Below are 17,196 nucleotides of genomic sequence, written 5' to 3'. Positions count from 1 at the left end.
TCCTTACTGTATAGCAAAGCAATCAATGGAAAGAGAGAACATGCAGTGTATGTATTCTCAGAATATAAAATAAATTGTTAGGAGAGCAGTACTGATGTATTTTTACATTTGTTACTGACCTCTCAGAACGCATTCCCAGTGCCAAAAGCAACCTGCAATTACTTGTAGCCAGGGCGTAGGGAGCAATGACAGGCATGGGTAATGGGGGGAGGCATGGACAAATCTTGGGGACCATGCCCGCCCCCTAAAAACCTGAATGAAAATTACTATGTGTACTGGCGCACACTGATAAGGGGGCATTTTCTCCCCCAGACAGCTGACTTGGACCTCTTCTCTCTCCAGTCGCTCCTGTCTGTAGTAACTGGTGCCCTAGCTCCTGAGTTCATTTACAACAAGAAGAAAATGCTTTTTCGAAGGTACCGACACCTAGATTTCCACAAGAATTATAGAGCAGCATGACACCACTTGTGGATTAAGTTTAGGTTTGTGCTGTGTCTACTCCTCACTGTCAGTTTGCCAGACACCTCCTATTGGCCTTTACAAACTTCTAGTTCTCCACTAATACAAGTGTAGAAACAAGTTTTCAAGTTGAGAAGCAAAATTATTGAAACAAGATAATGGAAGTGAAAAGGGAGCATTTTTAGGGGCGTTGCTTGTTGTGTGCAAGGGCACATTGCCATTTCCACTCTCTGAAAAGACTTAGGCTTAGGGTGGGATGTACAAATGCTAAAATGTGGTCAAAACTCAGAAATCTGCCCTCTTCGGAGATTTGCCCACATTTCCCAAATGTACAAAGCTCCGGAAAGCGAAACTTTCCAGAGCTTCTACCCATTGACGTATCTATAATGAGTGCAGGGTGCTGCAGTCTCTAATCACTGGGAAAATGGCGCGGCGGACATTTTCCTGTTGATTTGTGCATGCGTACTAGAGATGTCTCGAGGAACACAGCTCGGGCGCCATGTTCCCAGAGACCTGCGCATGTGCAGTAGACTCTGGCACAAAGCCAGAGTTTACTGCACTGCTGGAGAAGCTGCACATGGTCCTCCTCCTCTCCTAAACTGCCCCTGCTTGTGCCTGATAGGCAACACCATTTATAGATGGCAGTGCCTAATAGAAGCCTATGGGCTTCCTTTCGCAAAATGTTCCTCGTGAGGGATTTAATAGATCCCCCCCAGCTTCCACATGTGCAAATGGACTCCCGATTCATAAATCCCGGAAGTCCTCTCATCATTGCAAAGGATTTCAATGGCAATTGTACATGCATACCAGTATTATTAACGCCGGTATGCATACTTGAAATAGTAGCAATCTCCCTGAAGAGTCTAGTAATCTCCCACATTTCTTCCTTAACCCCATTATGAAGCTGTTATATTAAAAAACAGAGATATATACATTCAAATTGGATCATTAGTGTCATTTCCTTGCATTGGTTATTATAAGGCACAATGATCCCTATGAATTTCTGAAAAGTATTAGTGTGTTTCATCAACAAACAGATCTTACTAACTGCTTTTGGTCTGGTTTACATTTGGATGTAAGTCAGGTTTAGGACACGCCTCTCAGATTTATCAGTACACGCCCACTGTAACACGCACTCATAGGTGCTGCTTTCACAATCTCCCTGAAATGCTTTTTTAAAAGTAGGCAAGTATGGTATGCATATGATTAGTGGCAGGATATATCGCATCCAAAATGTGTTGCTTAATACATCCTGCCCTAAGTGTTAGCAACAGTTCTGAGCTTGTGGAGATCATATCTTATCCTATATACTTTTAATGGGATGTTGTGCCTACCAATTACACTGGAAGGCAGAAAAGCACTTTCTGAGGCACACTTTACCACTGCAAAACAAAGCTTAATACAGTAAAGGACCACGTTTAATTTAATGATTACTTTAAGCCACAAATTAGACTAAACCAAACAGTATAGGAGAGAAACATCCTTCAACAGAAGTATTAAGTTGGGTATGCACTATGGGCCTGAATCAGACCCGCTCGCAAGCGGGTCGATGGTGTGCCAGTGCGCACTGCGCATGCGCGAGCCCCGGAGCGAGCACAAAAAGCACTCGCTCCGTGGCTCACTACAAAAGGGGCGGCTGTCGATGTTGATCGACAGCTCGCCCCGTTTTGTAGGTGTGGTGGGGGGGTGGCTTCACAAACGGAGGCGTTCCCAAGCGAACGCCTGCCGTTTGTGGGCGGCCCCACTGACATCACCAGTGATGTCAGTGAGAGAGCTTCCGGCTCAATTAGAGGGTCTTGTCGCAAGCCCGTTGGTTGCGACGGTCTTGACCATCGCGACCATCATCCTGGCCACTCGCAATAGCTGTGGGTGGTCACCCACAGCTATGCGAGTGGCCACGAGGCTGCACCAAAAAAAAAAAGCCCTGATTCAGAGCAAGCGCTCTTTCAGAGTGTCCGTCTCTGAATCAGACCCTATGTCATCAGTCTTATAAACAGGGCTATTTTTCAGCAGGAACTTAGGGCCTGAACCTCTCATTAACTGTCCTGGGCCAAAATGTACTTTCCATAAGATAAATTTTATTATAAAGTCCCTTTTGAGTGCCTTCTTTTCTGTATATGTATATATATATATATATATATAAAATAGTTTTTCTATAATTCCACCCCAGTAGCTCCAGTAGCTTTTCCAGAACAGTAACCCAGGTTATAAGGTTACAAAAGGGGCAGACAAGATGTGCCAAGTGGTTCTTATCTGCTGTTAAATTCTATGTTTCAGTATCTTAGGAAGAAAACAGTAAAGTTTGCTGCAAGGCAGTGGGTGTAAGTGGTAGGAAATATAGTACAGCTGTACCAATCTCTGATGTGATCTTTCCGTGCGCTACCTAACCGCTGTTGTTCTTGTCTAGATGCTGGAGGTTGTCAGACAGAGCCTGGAAAAGTGCGAGGTGGACAAAGAGCTGAATCTATTCATTGAGGCCAAAACTACAGGAACGATTCCCCCCGGTACATAACATTTCCTGCAATTTGTAATTTCATATAATTTGTGCACACATTTATAATGGTTGCAGATTACTGCAGTCAAGGGCTGGCTGGCAACTTTTAGCCTGGGGGGCAAATGCATGCAGGCGGCCCTGGCAGAGGAGTAGCGTGTGTCCGAAGAATATGCGTGCTACGGCGCCCCCCCCCTCCAGTGTTCCAGGGAGGAGACGGGTCCATATGGGATTAATGTAAGGTAAAAATAAAGATTAGGGCAGCCCCCTGTCGTAGTGCCCATATGCAGTGCCCCGTGTGCCACAGGAGAGAACACCTTATGCAGGCCCCCAGTAGTAGTCCCCCCCTTGTAGTGGCCCCAGTAGTAGTAGTCCCCCCCTTTGTAGTGCCCCCAGTAGTAGTAGTCCCCCCATTTGCAGTGCCCCAGTAGTAGTAGTCCCCCCATTAGTAGTAGTCCCCCCCCTTGTAGTGCCCCAAGTAGTAGTAGTCCCCCCTGTAGTGCCCCCAGTAGTAGTCCCCCCCTTGTAGTGTCCCCAGTAGTAGTAGTCCCCCCCCTTGTAGTGTCCCCAGTAGTAGTAGTCCCCAGTAGTAGTCCCCCACCCCCCTTGTAGTGCCCCCAGTAGTAGTAGTCCCCTTATAGTGCCCCCAGTAGTAGTAGTCCCCAGTAGTAGTAGTCCCCTCCCCCTTGTAGTGCCCCTAGTAGTAGTCCCCACTTGTAGTGCCCCCAGTAGTAGTAGTCCCCCCCTTGTAGTGCCCCCAGTAGTTGTAGTCCCCCACCCCCTTTGTAATGCCCCCAGTAGTAGTAGTGCCAGACACCCCCCCCCCCAGTAGACACACGTAATATAAAAAACAAAATTAAAAAAAACACTTACCTGAATCCCCGCTCCCGCCGCCGCCATCTGCTCCTCCGTCTGTCCTCCCGGGCTGGGCCGCTCTGCATTATGGGAGAGACATCATATTACATCATAACATCTCTCCCATTGCCCACTGCGGGAGCCGGAAGATGGAGCGGCTCCCGCAGTGGGTGCAGCAGCAGCTAATTAGAGTCTGATAGACTCTCATTGGCTGCTGCTTACAACAAACACACAGCTGCCAGAGCCGGCGGCTGTGTGTTTGTCAGTGTAGCGCTGACCGAACTCCGTCCGGTCAGCGCTACACACGCGGTGCAGTCTGTGTCACAGTGACACAGACTGCACCGGCCCGCGGCCCGCATAACGCTGCGGCCCGGGGGGCACATGGCACCCTGCCCCCCCGGCCCAGCCCGCCACTGACTGCAGTGTAGTCAGGGCCGGCTCCAGGGCTAATAGCGCCCTGTGGCGGCCGAGTGCTCTGCGCTCCTTATCGCGGGACCGAAATTGGGGACGTGGTCTAATTATCATAGTCCACGCCTCGTTACGTGACGTTATCTGAGGGGCATGCCTCCAAATAACATCTGGCTGGGGGGAGCCTCACTAGCTGGGCTTCCCCCAGCCCTCTCACGGCACTGAATGGATGCCGCGCGCATGTGCGCAGCATCCATTCAGACTCCGGGGTCCCGGCACCGCTGCACAGCTGGAGCGGTGGGGGTCCCCAACCCCCTGATTTGACCACCTGCGGGCCACTTCGACCCATGGGTGGAACGGTACTGTCCTGCTGAAATTGGGATGCTGTGGAAGGGTGCGTCCTCTATGGGTGGCGCTCCTGTTCGACCGCTCAAGTCGAACACCCCTAGAGCCGGCCCTGAGTGTAGTTTGTTTCGAAGCAAAATGCATTTAGCAATATTGCTAAAAAACTTATGACCTTTATAACATTTTGATAATGCATGTTACTGAGGGCTTCACATACGGACACTTACACAGTGCTCAGTGCATTAAAGAGCATAATGGCCTAAGAGTCCATATAAATAGAACACTGGGCCTGATTCAGAGGTGGATGCATCTGAGTTCTATGCAAATGCTGCGACCGATTTTCAGCCTACTAAGACGCCCACTGGCAGCGGCGGTATTCTGTCGCTGCATGTACTAAGACACACCATCGTTACACCATTGGTCACAACATGGAAGACTACACCTACCCTATGGCAGGTGCAATTTTGGCGTCTAAGGTCCCCATTTACTAACGAGTTTTATTACCAAAATGAGTGATAAATTTCACTCTGTGGGGGAGATGCCCTAAGCTCTAAAAAGTGATAAATTAGAGAGGGATAAACCACCAGTCACTCAGTTCCCAACTGTCATGTTATAGGCTGTGTTTGAAAATTGACAGTCGGGAGCTGATTGGCTGGTGGTTTATCACTCTCCAGTTTATCACTTCCCAGAGCTTAGTACATCTGGACCTTGTATGATAAATGGTGCTCCAGCCAATCAGATCCCAACTGTCATTTTTCGAACAGTTGACAGTTGGGAGCTGATTGGCTGGAGCACCATTTATCATACACAGTGAAATTTATTACTCGTTTTGGTGATAAAACTCGTTAGTAAATGAGGCCCCTAAATATGGCCGCCGGTGTCAGTTCAACTACATGTTTAGACGTGGTTGCTGGCGGCAACACACCCTCGCTTGGCTAGACACCCCCTATTACATCCCAGAAACGCACAGCAAAATTGCATCTCTCTCTGTGCACAATTTTGATGTGCGCCTTAGAGTGGTAACCATCGGGACCTATGCACAGAGCAACTCGGACAAATGTACAGTGCGACTCGGACACATGCGCAGACTGGAAATATTGTCCACTTGTGTGCGGCATTGACATTATGTGCACCTCTGAATGAAACCCATTATGTGTGGTCCAGTGTTTCATTTGCCCGGGGTGAATTCCTGGTTCAGAGAGTCAGATTGTTCCTCAGAGGAGTAATTTAAAAGTTTTTGGAGGTTAACCAATTATCACGGACACAGCGGTTCCAAACTTTAAGAAAGTAGCCTGTCTCTGCTGTTTTGGATGCAGAAATAGGCCTGTAGGACCTGAGTGTACCTTATATTTGCATAATGGACAATGCCATATGACATGTTTTCTGACCTGCCCTTTGATGTATGTTGGCAAGACTACCCAGAATGTTAGTGAAAGAATAGCCAGCCACAGTTCGACAAACATTGATATTGCTAGACACTTTTCCTAAATCAACCAAATATCAACTTTGCTATGTACTTTTATAATTTTGTTTATTTTTTATTATTTTACTTTATTTTTCCACAATTTCCCAAATATCTTTAATTTTGGGATTATCTGCTTGCAGGTCCTGTACTGTATGAGAGCTATGGTAATGATTATAGGCCAGGGAGCAGTAATGGACACAATCTTCAGGCTGGCAGTAATAAGATTATAAAAAGGTGAGATGTTAATTTATGTCACTGTAGGTGAAGTTTATATGACTCATTTAAGCCCTATCCCTGGTGCAATAGATGAGTGTGAAATCAGACATAATTACGTATATGCACAGTTCTGCTAGCCAGCCATAACATCAACATGTCCTCATTGAAAATAGTCTATGTGCGAATGCCCCATTACCACCAAGTTACGCCTCTTCAGACACAAGTGGAGATGGGGCTGAGTTGCATGTAACTCTACATTGCCCATGCTTACCTATGCTCAGCTCTGGAGTGACCCGTTTTCAGGGGTTAACCGCAAATATTAAGTTTTCCATAGATGTATGAAGGAGGGGCTGCAGCAGATATCTCCGATACCTGCTGTGAACCCTCCATTCCCGTCGGCAGCCGCAGCCCCCATAGGTTTCTATGGGGGATGCGATGCTGCCAAATTTACCAACATCCGGAATGCAATGCATTTCGGATATTGGCCCTAGCCTATGGACTACACCGTGCATAATTAGCCGGGAGAGGGTTACCCCGGAACTCTCCCCGACAATTGCAGCCATGCATGTGCAGTCAGTGTGACTGCACATGCGCAGTAGTAGCCCCAGCAGCACTCCCGGCACATCGCAGGGACGGGCTCCTTTCAGATCCCCTGCCAGATAATACAGTCTGGTGACAGGTTCGCATCTTGCAACGCGATCATGGGCAGTAAGATCATGACCAGATCGCAATTGCGATTATTAATAAATGGGGCCCACAGTGTGGAGATCAATTTGCCAAGCCCACTTGCGGTAAACTCTGCATCACCCCTTTAATTAATAACAAATAAAAACTGAAGACGGCCACACTTACATTACATGTTATGTTTAATGCAGGATAGCTGGATGTTTCTATAATGTTTCTATCACAATTTTCTAAAGCTAATTTAAGCCAGAATCAGAAAGACTGGTAAAGGTTTCATCCCTTTGGACATTTGATTTTCTGTCGGAGAGTTCCAGAGTACAAGTTTTATGGGGCATGTTACTGCCATCTGCTGGTAAAATACAGGAAAGATAAGAGTTCCTCAAAGGCAGATATATCCATGCAAGGCAATGGTTATTCCATCCTATCACAGCAATAGTAATTCCATTAATTACATTACTTATATAGTCATACCATATGGCTCTAGATACATAATTGTTCTAATTTGAGAATAATAGCAAAATTCGTAAGTTGAAGCTAGTTGCATTCACCTGTGTACTTAGGGCCTCATTCAGAGGTGGAAGCAGTCCGGGTCGGTGCTTTGTCTTCGGTCGCTGCAGATTTGAGAACATATGCAAATGCTGCAAGTGCCATCTTCTGTAATGAGACGCCCACTGCTGGCTTCTCAGATCCGCTGCCTGCATCAGAAGACGCAGCATCGGATGAAATTCATGAACATCACTTGGACCATCTGACATCAGAGCATGTCCTATGGTTGCTCAGAATGCTCGCTACAACTAAGCTGTCGAGGCCAGTAAATCTGCGTTGGACCAGTGTAGTCGTTGGCTTCGACACACACCCCAAATGATGGTGACACACCTGCGTTTATTCGCATCTCCCCATCACTGCCTCCAAACACCTGCAGTCTGTCAGTCAAATTGCATCTGAAGCTGCACTGCGACCAGAGGCGGTGAGAGGAGGGCGGGAACTAATTACCCGGGCTGGGCTTGTTGGAGGGGACTGACACAGCAATCCCCCTTGTACTTGTCAGCAGCCCAGCACACGCTGCTGTGTACTGGGTTCCAGTGGGAGACTGGTGCAGTTTCCTCTTCTCTGCCTGTGGGGGGAGTGATCACACTGATCGCACCCCTCCCTGCATTTGTGCCGGTCTGAGGGGCTCACAGTGCTCCCCTTCCCAGCTTGCAGTGCCACGCATCATTCTCATGCTGGCTCTCTACATCCTGACTGCAACCAGTGTCACACGTCCATCACGATACATGCATAGTGTGGCTCAGGCCAGGGCCAGATTAACAATGGGGCGGATGGAGCTACAGCTCCAGGCCTCCACATAAAAATAGGCCCATCAACATGACAGCATGATTACCAGATGCCTAACTGGCCATACATTTTAAGTATTTAAGTCGTTTTTCTACTTCCCCCACCCAAAAAAAAAAAAAAAATGCAATTTTTCTATTTCTATGTAGTTAGGGAGAAATTGTGTTCATACTGTAGGGGGTGTATACACCAAGGTGACTCTGACCACACCCAGCACCGATCACAGCTCTTCCCCTTCTCAATATAGGCCCTTGAACATTTTCAACGCCAGGCCCATGTGGGCCTTAATCCGGCCCTGGCTCAGGCGCATGCACAAATCATAAAACATCGCCCAGTTGCGACCGAATCTAAACTGCGTCTACAATAATGTAAATAGATTGTGGCTGGTATTAGGACTCATTTTATAAAACTCAGCATTGTAATACAACTTGAATTTTAGGTTTAATGGTTCTATAAACCATTAACTGCATGGTACGTGCCAAGCTTTCTAAAATATGTCATAATATATACAGTACAGCTAGAAGAAGCATAGTATAGATAAAGAAAAGTGACCTACGTTAATATTTGGGTACATGAGCGCAGTACTGAAGTAGAAGAGAGTGCTCATATGCAGTCCTGTTTCATCTGCTAAGAATGCACGCTACAGTACAGCAATGAAAGGCTTATACCGCTCGGCAATCTGCTTGGAGGGACAAAGATGCCAAATGGTGAGGACAACAGAACAAAAATTGGGTCTGTTCCACTTAACCTGTAACAGAGAAGCAGTATGCATTAGCACATGCCCCTAAGCCATGGGCCTTCAACCTTGGCCCTCCAGCTGCTGTGGAACTACACATCCCAGCATGCCTTGCCACCGTTTTGATATAACAGCATGCTAAAACTGTGGCAGGGCATGCTGGGATCTGTAGTTCCATAGGAGCTGGAGGGCCAAGGTTGAAGACCACTGTCCTAAACTATTGTATTGTAGGATGATTATTACCCCTCAGTTGATTGACATGAGCCTCTGGTAGATGATAAAGGGGAGGATTATGCGAAAGAATAAGCAAATAATGGAAATGTATTAAAATGTGAGCACTGTATGCAGACTTAGTAGTGCCATCATAGATAGTAGGAAAAAGAAACAAACAAAACAACCTCACTTGTGCTCCAAACTTTGTTCTTTCGACTTAGATGATAAATGGTGGTCTTTTTTCCTCCAATGATGGAGCCGCACTTATATACAAATAGAAAATACAAGAAATACCACAATAGTGTAATAAAGTCAATTTCGGGAAAGGAGTGTTTACATTGTGGTTTGGTTGCGGCCAGTACATCCATATTATACTGAACATACCCGGGTACCATCTTCCTTAACCTACATCTAAATGGTACGGCTGTCTACTTACCTCTGTTTTTACATTTTGTATTGAATAAATTAACCTGTGGATTATACTACAAGTGATATTTCTTTTTTAATTTTTTATTGAGAACAAATGGATTTCATTTATCATCTCTTTCTCGACGGTCACGAGGACCTAAAGAAACTGCTACATGCTTTACACCAGTTGATTAGAAGTAAGCATACGTGTAAGAATTATATATATTTGATACTCTCACGAGTTTGGTGCTTTTGGGACTTGAAGATTTCCTTTGGAGCCTTTCTGAAGTGTCACCCTGGTGGAGAGGATCCTTTGTCATCGCATTTCCATTCCTCAGCACCACTTTAATGATTGAACTTTTATACCATTGACTTTATTACACTATTGTGGTATTTCTTGTATTTTCTATTTGTATATGAGAGCGGCTCCATCATTGGAGGAAAAAAGACCACCATTTATCTTCTAAGTTGAACAAATTTTGGAGCGCAAGTGAGGTTGTTTTGTTTCTTTCTTTTTCCTTATATTTGTTATAAGTTTGGTGACTTATTATCTAGCGACCTTTGCTGCTCCGAGTGCAGTGCCATTGGCTGAATATCACTTTGCATATTTACCATCATAGATAGTAGGTCACATCCTAAAGAAGTATATTATTATTCACTTAGGCCCTGATTCAGAGCCGGACGCTCTGACAGAGCGCTCGCTCTGAATCAGGGCCGTCCCTCCTACTTTTTGGAGCGGCCTCCGTCGGAGCCGCCTCCGTCATGCGCATGCGCACTTGGGCAACATCGACCCGCTTGCGAGCTCTCATCGCTCGCGAGTGGGTCTGAATCAGGCCCTTATTCCTTATTATATAATTCAGACAAATACAGAGAGAACATACTGTATACAAAATAGGGTCAGTCCATGTTACCCTGCATTTATATCTCCAGGAGTGAATGACTGTAGCAGCTGTATGAATACTGGATCATTGAGCCATCTTTGGTAATACAGAATCACAGTACGATACTCACCTTTTTGTGTTTGTGTCTTTTGCTCTTTTAGAATTTCTAATCTGCTGCATGGTTGTAGTGGAAGTATCAGGAACCTGGATGATCTCAACACTAGTCAGCCCCTGGGTAAGTGTGTAATGTAGCAATCAGTTTGTATAATAACAATACATGTTTCCTGTGGAATGTGACTGTATGGTCTGTCATTTTCAGTGGCAGGTGATTCAGAATATGCCAGTATACCCATTGTTCCTAGGATGGATTCCAATGAGTTGGACACAGAATGCCAAGAGTACACTGTTCTGTATGATTACAGTGCCCAGGTAATGGAGCTGAGCACCCTGTAACGATACACAGCCGACTTCAGGAGATATATAATGCCAATGACATACATCAAAATAAACCAACAGAAACAATTGAGAATTTATAATCCAAAGGGAATGCAGGGATTTATATAATTTACTAGGTTTCATTGTAAACCTCAATGTCCATTTTGAGGGACCTTTTATCCATCTAGAGGTGGGGGTTAGAGTCTTGTAGGGTAGGGTTAGAATTAGATATTTGACTCATAATTAGATTAAGAGTTAATGAAGGCATTTGCAAAGTGGTCAATAAACTGAGGCCACATTCAAGCAGATCCTCTATCCTAATATTACTAATGGGCCAACAAGACCAATGGTCTCCTGGAGAACCCGGAGGGAAAGCATGTGTATTAGAGCGTGACCTTGGTAGTAAAGGGGACTTTAGAAGGCCATATTGACAACAATTACCTACATTTTTATCAAATTAATACATATGGCCATGTTTTAATGCTACATTTAACTTAACCTTAGCCGGTAGCCACATAATATCTTTAAGGAGTTCAGGACAAACCAGTTTATAATGAATCTCACCCATAAAAGGCTCTTCTGACCAATATGAAGCCTGTCCTAGCCTCGAGACATGGTAATACGACTGTAGAATAGTGAGTTCAACAGTTCTCTGCCTGGAGCGTGTGAATATGTTTCAATTAATAAGGCTCCTCTTACCTTGCTAAGTAGTATTATGAATTGATGTTTAGCAATTGTGAACATGAGAACTGATATGGGGAAGTAAATGCTAAATATGGGGACCAGTTTAACTGTAATTAAATTACATCCAAATTAATATATTTGTTTTTCTGACCAAGGGGCTGATTCTGAGTCTTATGCTAATACAGTGGGTGATTGCCGCAAAACTGAGACGCCCACTTGCAGTATTTTGAGAAAGTGCATTGCTGACTCTGGGGGTCTTTAGATGCACCATTGATAGTGTAGGGGGTGTATACCCCCCACACACCACTGACCACACCCACACAGCAATGATCACAGCTCCTCCCCTTATTAGTATAGGCCCTGTGAAAGAACAGTCATTTTTCAGCAGAGATGAAAGGGGGCTTCTGGTAACATCTCAAACTACTGGACTTTCAAACTTGACACTGAACACAGTAATCTTCTTAACAGAGTAGCGGGGAACAAGGGGGGTGGAATGAATGGACTTAGCTAACTACAGTACCTTTCAGTGGAGGGAACAAATGCCAGTGTACAGCAACAGGTTTATTAGATGTGTAAGAGCGCTGTAGTGTATGAGTGCTGACATGTCAGGTAAGAAATGAGGGAACTACATTATGTGGGTATATCATGAATTGAGGATAAGGAAAGTAAAGTTCCCTTCCTCAGTTACTGGACAGAGTGGGTGGACAAAGTAAGTTACAAAAAATACATCTGTAGGTCAGAGCTACAGGACGGTTTGGACCTTACATAAGTCTTCCCTTATGCTGCTAAAGTGTACATCAGAGTCTAATGGTTTCATTGATTTTTATATCATATTAATGTTCCTTTAAATCCAGTGGCCAAAAGCACTAAAAACCGTTAGTAAATTTAGCCCTAAATGTTAAGATGGGGCGAGGGTCACCGGTGTAGGCAGGCGTACAGGCGTACACACCCGTGATGTAAGTTCAAAAAAGTCACCATTGATTTATGCATAAATGTGGTCTACATAGTACAAAATATTCTTCTGAAGCAAGTATTGAATGAATCCAATGCCACGTCCAATTTACAACTTTTTGATTGATTCTTTCAGAACAGCGATGAGCTGGATATTAGTGCTGGAGATATAGTGCGGGTACTAGAGGAAGGAGAAGATGGCTGGTGGACTGTGGAGAGAAATGGACATACAGGGCTGGTGCCAGCAACCTACATTGGCAAGCATGAGTAGCGGAATCTGGAGCTAGAATTATTGGAGGAGATATTGTGTAGACACCTAATGCTGGGCATACACTACATAATTTTTTGTCAGATATCTGTCCATTCTGGCTGGTTGGAATGAAAACCTGGTAATGTATGGGAGCAAATGACGGTCATTCATATGGTCTTAAACACTAGAAAACGGACAAAAAACAATTGTTCAAATTGGTTAAATTCGTGTTTTAACTGATTTGTCTGAACGACCATTTTTGTCTGTTTTCCAGTGTTTGTGGTCGACTGTCATCTGCTCCCATATATTACCAGATTTTCATTCCAACCAGCCAGATTGGACAGATGTCTGACAGATAATTGTATAGTGGATGCCCAGCATTAGATGGTTTGGTAATTGTGCCACTGCTGACACTTATTTTTATAACCAATATTTAACACAGAAGCTGGTGGCTAAAGGCATGTCACTTTTATTAAACCGTATTACAATGGCATTGTGCAGCAATCACATATTCATTATATAGATATTTATTCAAATTTACAGTAGAGAACAGGGTAAAAGCTATAAATCCAAATTTCAAAGATTCTAATTGCAAATTTCAACCTATTTAATTAGCAACATTTGCATAGTGGCTAAATATTATATTTAGTGTTGATTCTCTCACAATTGTATGCTTCTATGTGTGCAGAGCGTCTAGTTATAACATCTACGATATAATCACATTGCAGATTTTGTCTGCTAGTTTCTTTGTTGTTGGTCTATTTATGAGATCAATGGGGCATGTGTGAGTCCCCACATGTTTAACTGTCTGGTTTCATCAGGTAACAGGTAACGTGCCACATTAATCTGTTCAGTTCATCCAGTCAGCAGTCAGCCCAGATTTACTGCAAGGTGTGTGGTCATATTACACAAATTTATTCATTGGGAGCCTGATATGGAGTTGGAAGTAAATTGGATGTATGCTGCTCCAAAATTGCATGCACAGAAAAGATGTGTATATTATGTGTAGTTGTATGCATCGTGTAATGTGCCAGCTTCCTATGTGTATGCTGTTAGTCAGCATCATCAGTCACACACTTGCACCCACCCTAGTCTAAATGCAAAAGATAAGCCTGGAACAGGGACGGACTGGGGCTGCTAAGCAGCCCTAGCAATCCCCCCGCAGTGTTCCCACCACGTGTGCCTGCAAAAGGGGCATGACCTCGCAGTAAGGGGGCATGGTCACACATTGCGGGGGCATGCCACGTGTCCTGGGGACGTGGCCTCACTGCATGGCTCCGTCTTTCAGTATCCCCGGCCGAGCAGAGTGCCAGGAGGTAGAGCTGCTCGGCCGGGGTTTGTAGCCGGACCAGCCCATCTGCCCATCTGGCATTTGCCAGAAGTGCCAGATGGGCAGTCCAGCCCTGGCCTGGAAGTAGGATTTTCACTTAAGTCCAACTATGCTCGCCCTCACTGAGCTTTGCCTACATGAGAACGTCGCATTACAACTCAGTTACATCTCCTCAGCTGTAAGTGTAGAAGCAACTGAAATAAGTATAACTTTGCACTGCTCGTACTTGCTTATGCTCAATTACAGGACATACACAGTGTGAAGAAACACGTATGATATGCAGCACAGTAAAACCACAAAAGTTTGTTCAACTTTGAAGCTAGTTACACACTGAGACGATGTTGGCACGATATGTCGTTTCCGGACAAAACAGAACTACCTATCGGCCGCATCGTTCAGAGTGTACGGCCACTATGCGCACTTCTGCAGTCGCATGCGATAACGTCCTGTCGTGCTGTACATCCAACCGGGCGATATTGCATGCGGCCCCATTGGTAATGAAGGATGGAACAAGGGACCGTTCCGTTGTTCATTACCTCGTTCTAATGTGTAACCGAGGTACGATATGTTGGTCCGTCGGCCCGACATATCGTACTGGTACACATCGCTCAGTATGTACCCGGCTTGAAAGGTACGATCATTTCTGCATCAGCTTATTGGTGTTTGGGCAGAATCTCTGGATGTCCACTAGTTGCCAGATGATAGATCAATGCTTATTTTCAGCCTGTTTGTTGGCAAGAGCAGCAACATGCTATATCTTAATGCCTGAAGGTTAGAAAAAGAATAACTAAATACTGAAGTGTTTGCCACTTCTATCAAAGGCTGGAAATATGTCAGTTTACACAGAGCCGTAACTAGACTTTTTGGTGCCCTGTGCCAAAGAGAGCTTTGCCCTCCCTCCCCCTCCCATTTTTTAAATAGGGACATAAGATAGTGCACCTGAAAAGGGGCCATGGCCTCATGCAAGGGCCACGGAAGACATAGAGGTACTCCTGGGACAGCCAGGACACTGGCGTCACTAGGGGGGTGCGGGCCGCACTGGGTGACACCATCCAAGGGGGTGACACCAAAATAGCAAGGCTGCTCTGCTATTTTGGTGTCACCCCATCGAATGGTGTCACCGAGACATGGAGAGAGGAAGGGGAGAGATTGTGGGCTGCCCCAGCAGTGGCGGGAGCGCTGGGGAAGCCCACTGTGTGCCGAGAACGGGAAGCATTAACGCCTCCTAGATTGGCAGACATAGGGGGCGTGGCTTCGCAGGTGAAGCCACGCCCCCTTTCATGAAGCCACACACCCTTTTGTGTGCGTGCCTACTGCACGCAAAGCATTTCAGTCCTGCCGCACTGGGTGTCAGAGAGGTAAGTGACGCCTCTGAGCTAGGATATGCTGGGGATAAAAGAAGAGGAAGCTACAAGTGAGAATGATAATAAACAGGAAAATTGACAGGCCCGAACAGCGCCCCCTGCCCTGCGGTGTCGTGCCATGGCACAGGTCGCACTACCCTAGTTACGGCCCTGAGCTTACAGCCAAGGAATAGTGCTAGGCCTGGTTATGAGACTTGGAGGTTATTGTTTTATGGTACAATAAGCCAGTTTAAAAGCCATTTTAAGAGTAAAAAAAAGAAGTTATTTTGTAAGAAATTAGTATTTCAATTGTTGATCATTACAAAATATAATGGACTATCTGTAAGGGTAATAAAAGACGCTTCAATATATGCCTTATAGTATATCATATCTAGCTATGTAAATCATGGATATTCAGTTTTTTGTGTTCTAGATGAGTTTTAATAATTTTCAAAAAGTAAACAAAAAAACACAAAAAAAATAATATGTGACCCCCCCCTGTCAATAATGACTGTGGTCTTCAATATAGGAAAAGCTAGTAATAATTACTTATAATATACTTACTGATTTTGTATTTTTCTGATAATTGGAGTAATGAATGAATTGTAAAAGGGGCATGGTGAGGAGATAAGCATGAGGAGAGAAAGTTCTGGAAGCCCTTGTGCTGGAATAATATTTCCCATCTCCTGCTCTGAGTGGGAAGTGTGAGGTGCAGGGAGAGACGATATAAATAGGAAACAAAAAGGACCATTGGGGGGAGTTTGTTGAGAGACCTGAGAGAGATCGGACTGGAGTGGTGAGGTGAGGACCTATGCAGGGTAGAATTAAGATGGTAGCAGGCCCAAGTGCAGGCATCTCCGCTAGGAAAAAAGAAAACAGTACCAGTGCATGAGCAGATTACGGAGGAATCTGCGACTGTGCTAGAACCTTGTGCGCATGCGCATATTCCCAACATAGTCATAATCAACATGGTGTCAGCGTCATATTTCTGAAGCTATTTCCAGAGATTTGTGCATGCGCAAAGCTATGGGTGCAGGGTGCATTACAGATATGCTACTGGACCCTGAGCTGTGAAGGGGTCTGTGCTGAGCGGAGGGGTTCTATGGAGCCACAGTTGGTAACAGTATATGTAGAGGCTGCTGGACTGTGAGTAGAAGGGGGAAAGACCCAAAGCAATCCATGCTCAGCTAGAGATGGACAGCGAAATTTGACACCATCATAGTTTTTCTTGTGATGGTAGTGTTGTAAACAATTCAATGACAGCTTTCCAATGGCAGACACCATCAAATAGTTTGGAAATGATGGTCCTTCATTGTTAAAATACAGCTGAATTCAGGTATTTAACATCAACAATGTCCGCAGGTGGCTATCGCGCAAATATTTTTTCTGCACATGTGCAAACCATGGCAATGTTTTACAATCAAATTCTTTTGATGTGATGGTTAGTTATCATTGTATCGAAAGTTTAGATGGTGCCATCCCATCCATGATTTGATGGCAGGCTTCTAGTGGCCATCCCTACCCTCAGCTGCTTAGAGAGGCACAGGAAGAGTGGTTCACCGAGAGTAGGAGGTTTCGTCCATGGCAACCCTGCAGGATAGGGGAAGGAGGAGTACTGGCTTAAGTTACCTCTGCTACTGGAGAGAGGAAGCTGCCCAACGCTGACGTTTCGCTCCAACAGCCAGAGAGAGAATCAGTGTTCCGCATGTG

General features: G+C 45.1%; 1 protein-coding gene across 1 annotated transcript in view; it reads left to right on the top strand.

Annotated features, from left to right (window-relative positions):
• Positions 1 to 12,852, top strand: part of PSTPIP1 (proline-serine-threonine phosphatase interacting protein 1) — a 47,991-nt gene extending 35,139 nt beyond the window's left edge. Inside the window, exons 11-15 of the mRNA XM_088444744.1 lie at positions 2,867 to 2,963; positions 6,164 to 6,257; positions 10,655 to 10,728; positions 10,813 to 10,922; positions 12,700 to 12,852. Of these exons, the coding sequence (XP_088300870.1) occupies positions 2,867 to 2,963; positions 6,164 to 6,257; positions 10,655 to 10,728; positions 10,813 to 10,922; positions 12,700 to 12,834 (510 nt within the window). The 3' untranslated portion in view covers positions 12,835 to 12,852. The remainder of the gene's footprint in view (positions 1 to 2,866; positions 2,964 to 6,163; positions 6,258 to 10,654; positions 10,729 to 10,812; positions 10,923 to 12,699) is intronic.
• Positions 12,853 to 17,196: the final 4,344 nt, after the last annotated feature.

The sequence above is a fragment of the Taudactylus pleione genome, unplaced genomic scaffold, assembly GCF_031769625.1.
Source record: "Taudactylus pleione unplaced genomic scaffold, aTauple2 ptg000019l, whole genome shotgun sequence".
NCBI classification, from domain to species: Eukaryota; Metazoa; Chordata; class Amphibia; order Anura; family Myobatrachidae; genus Taudactylus; species Taudactylus pleione.
Note: the sequence above shows the minus strand (reverse complement) of the source record. Positions and strands in the feature narration are given on the sequence as shown.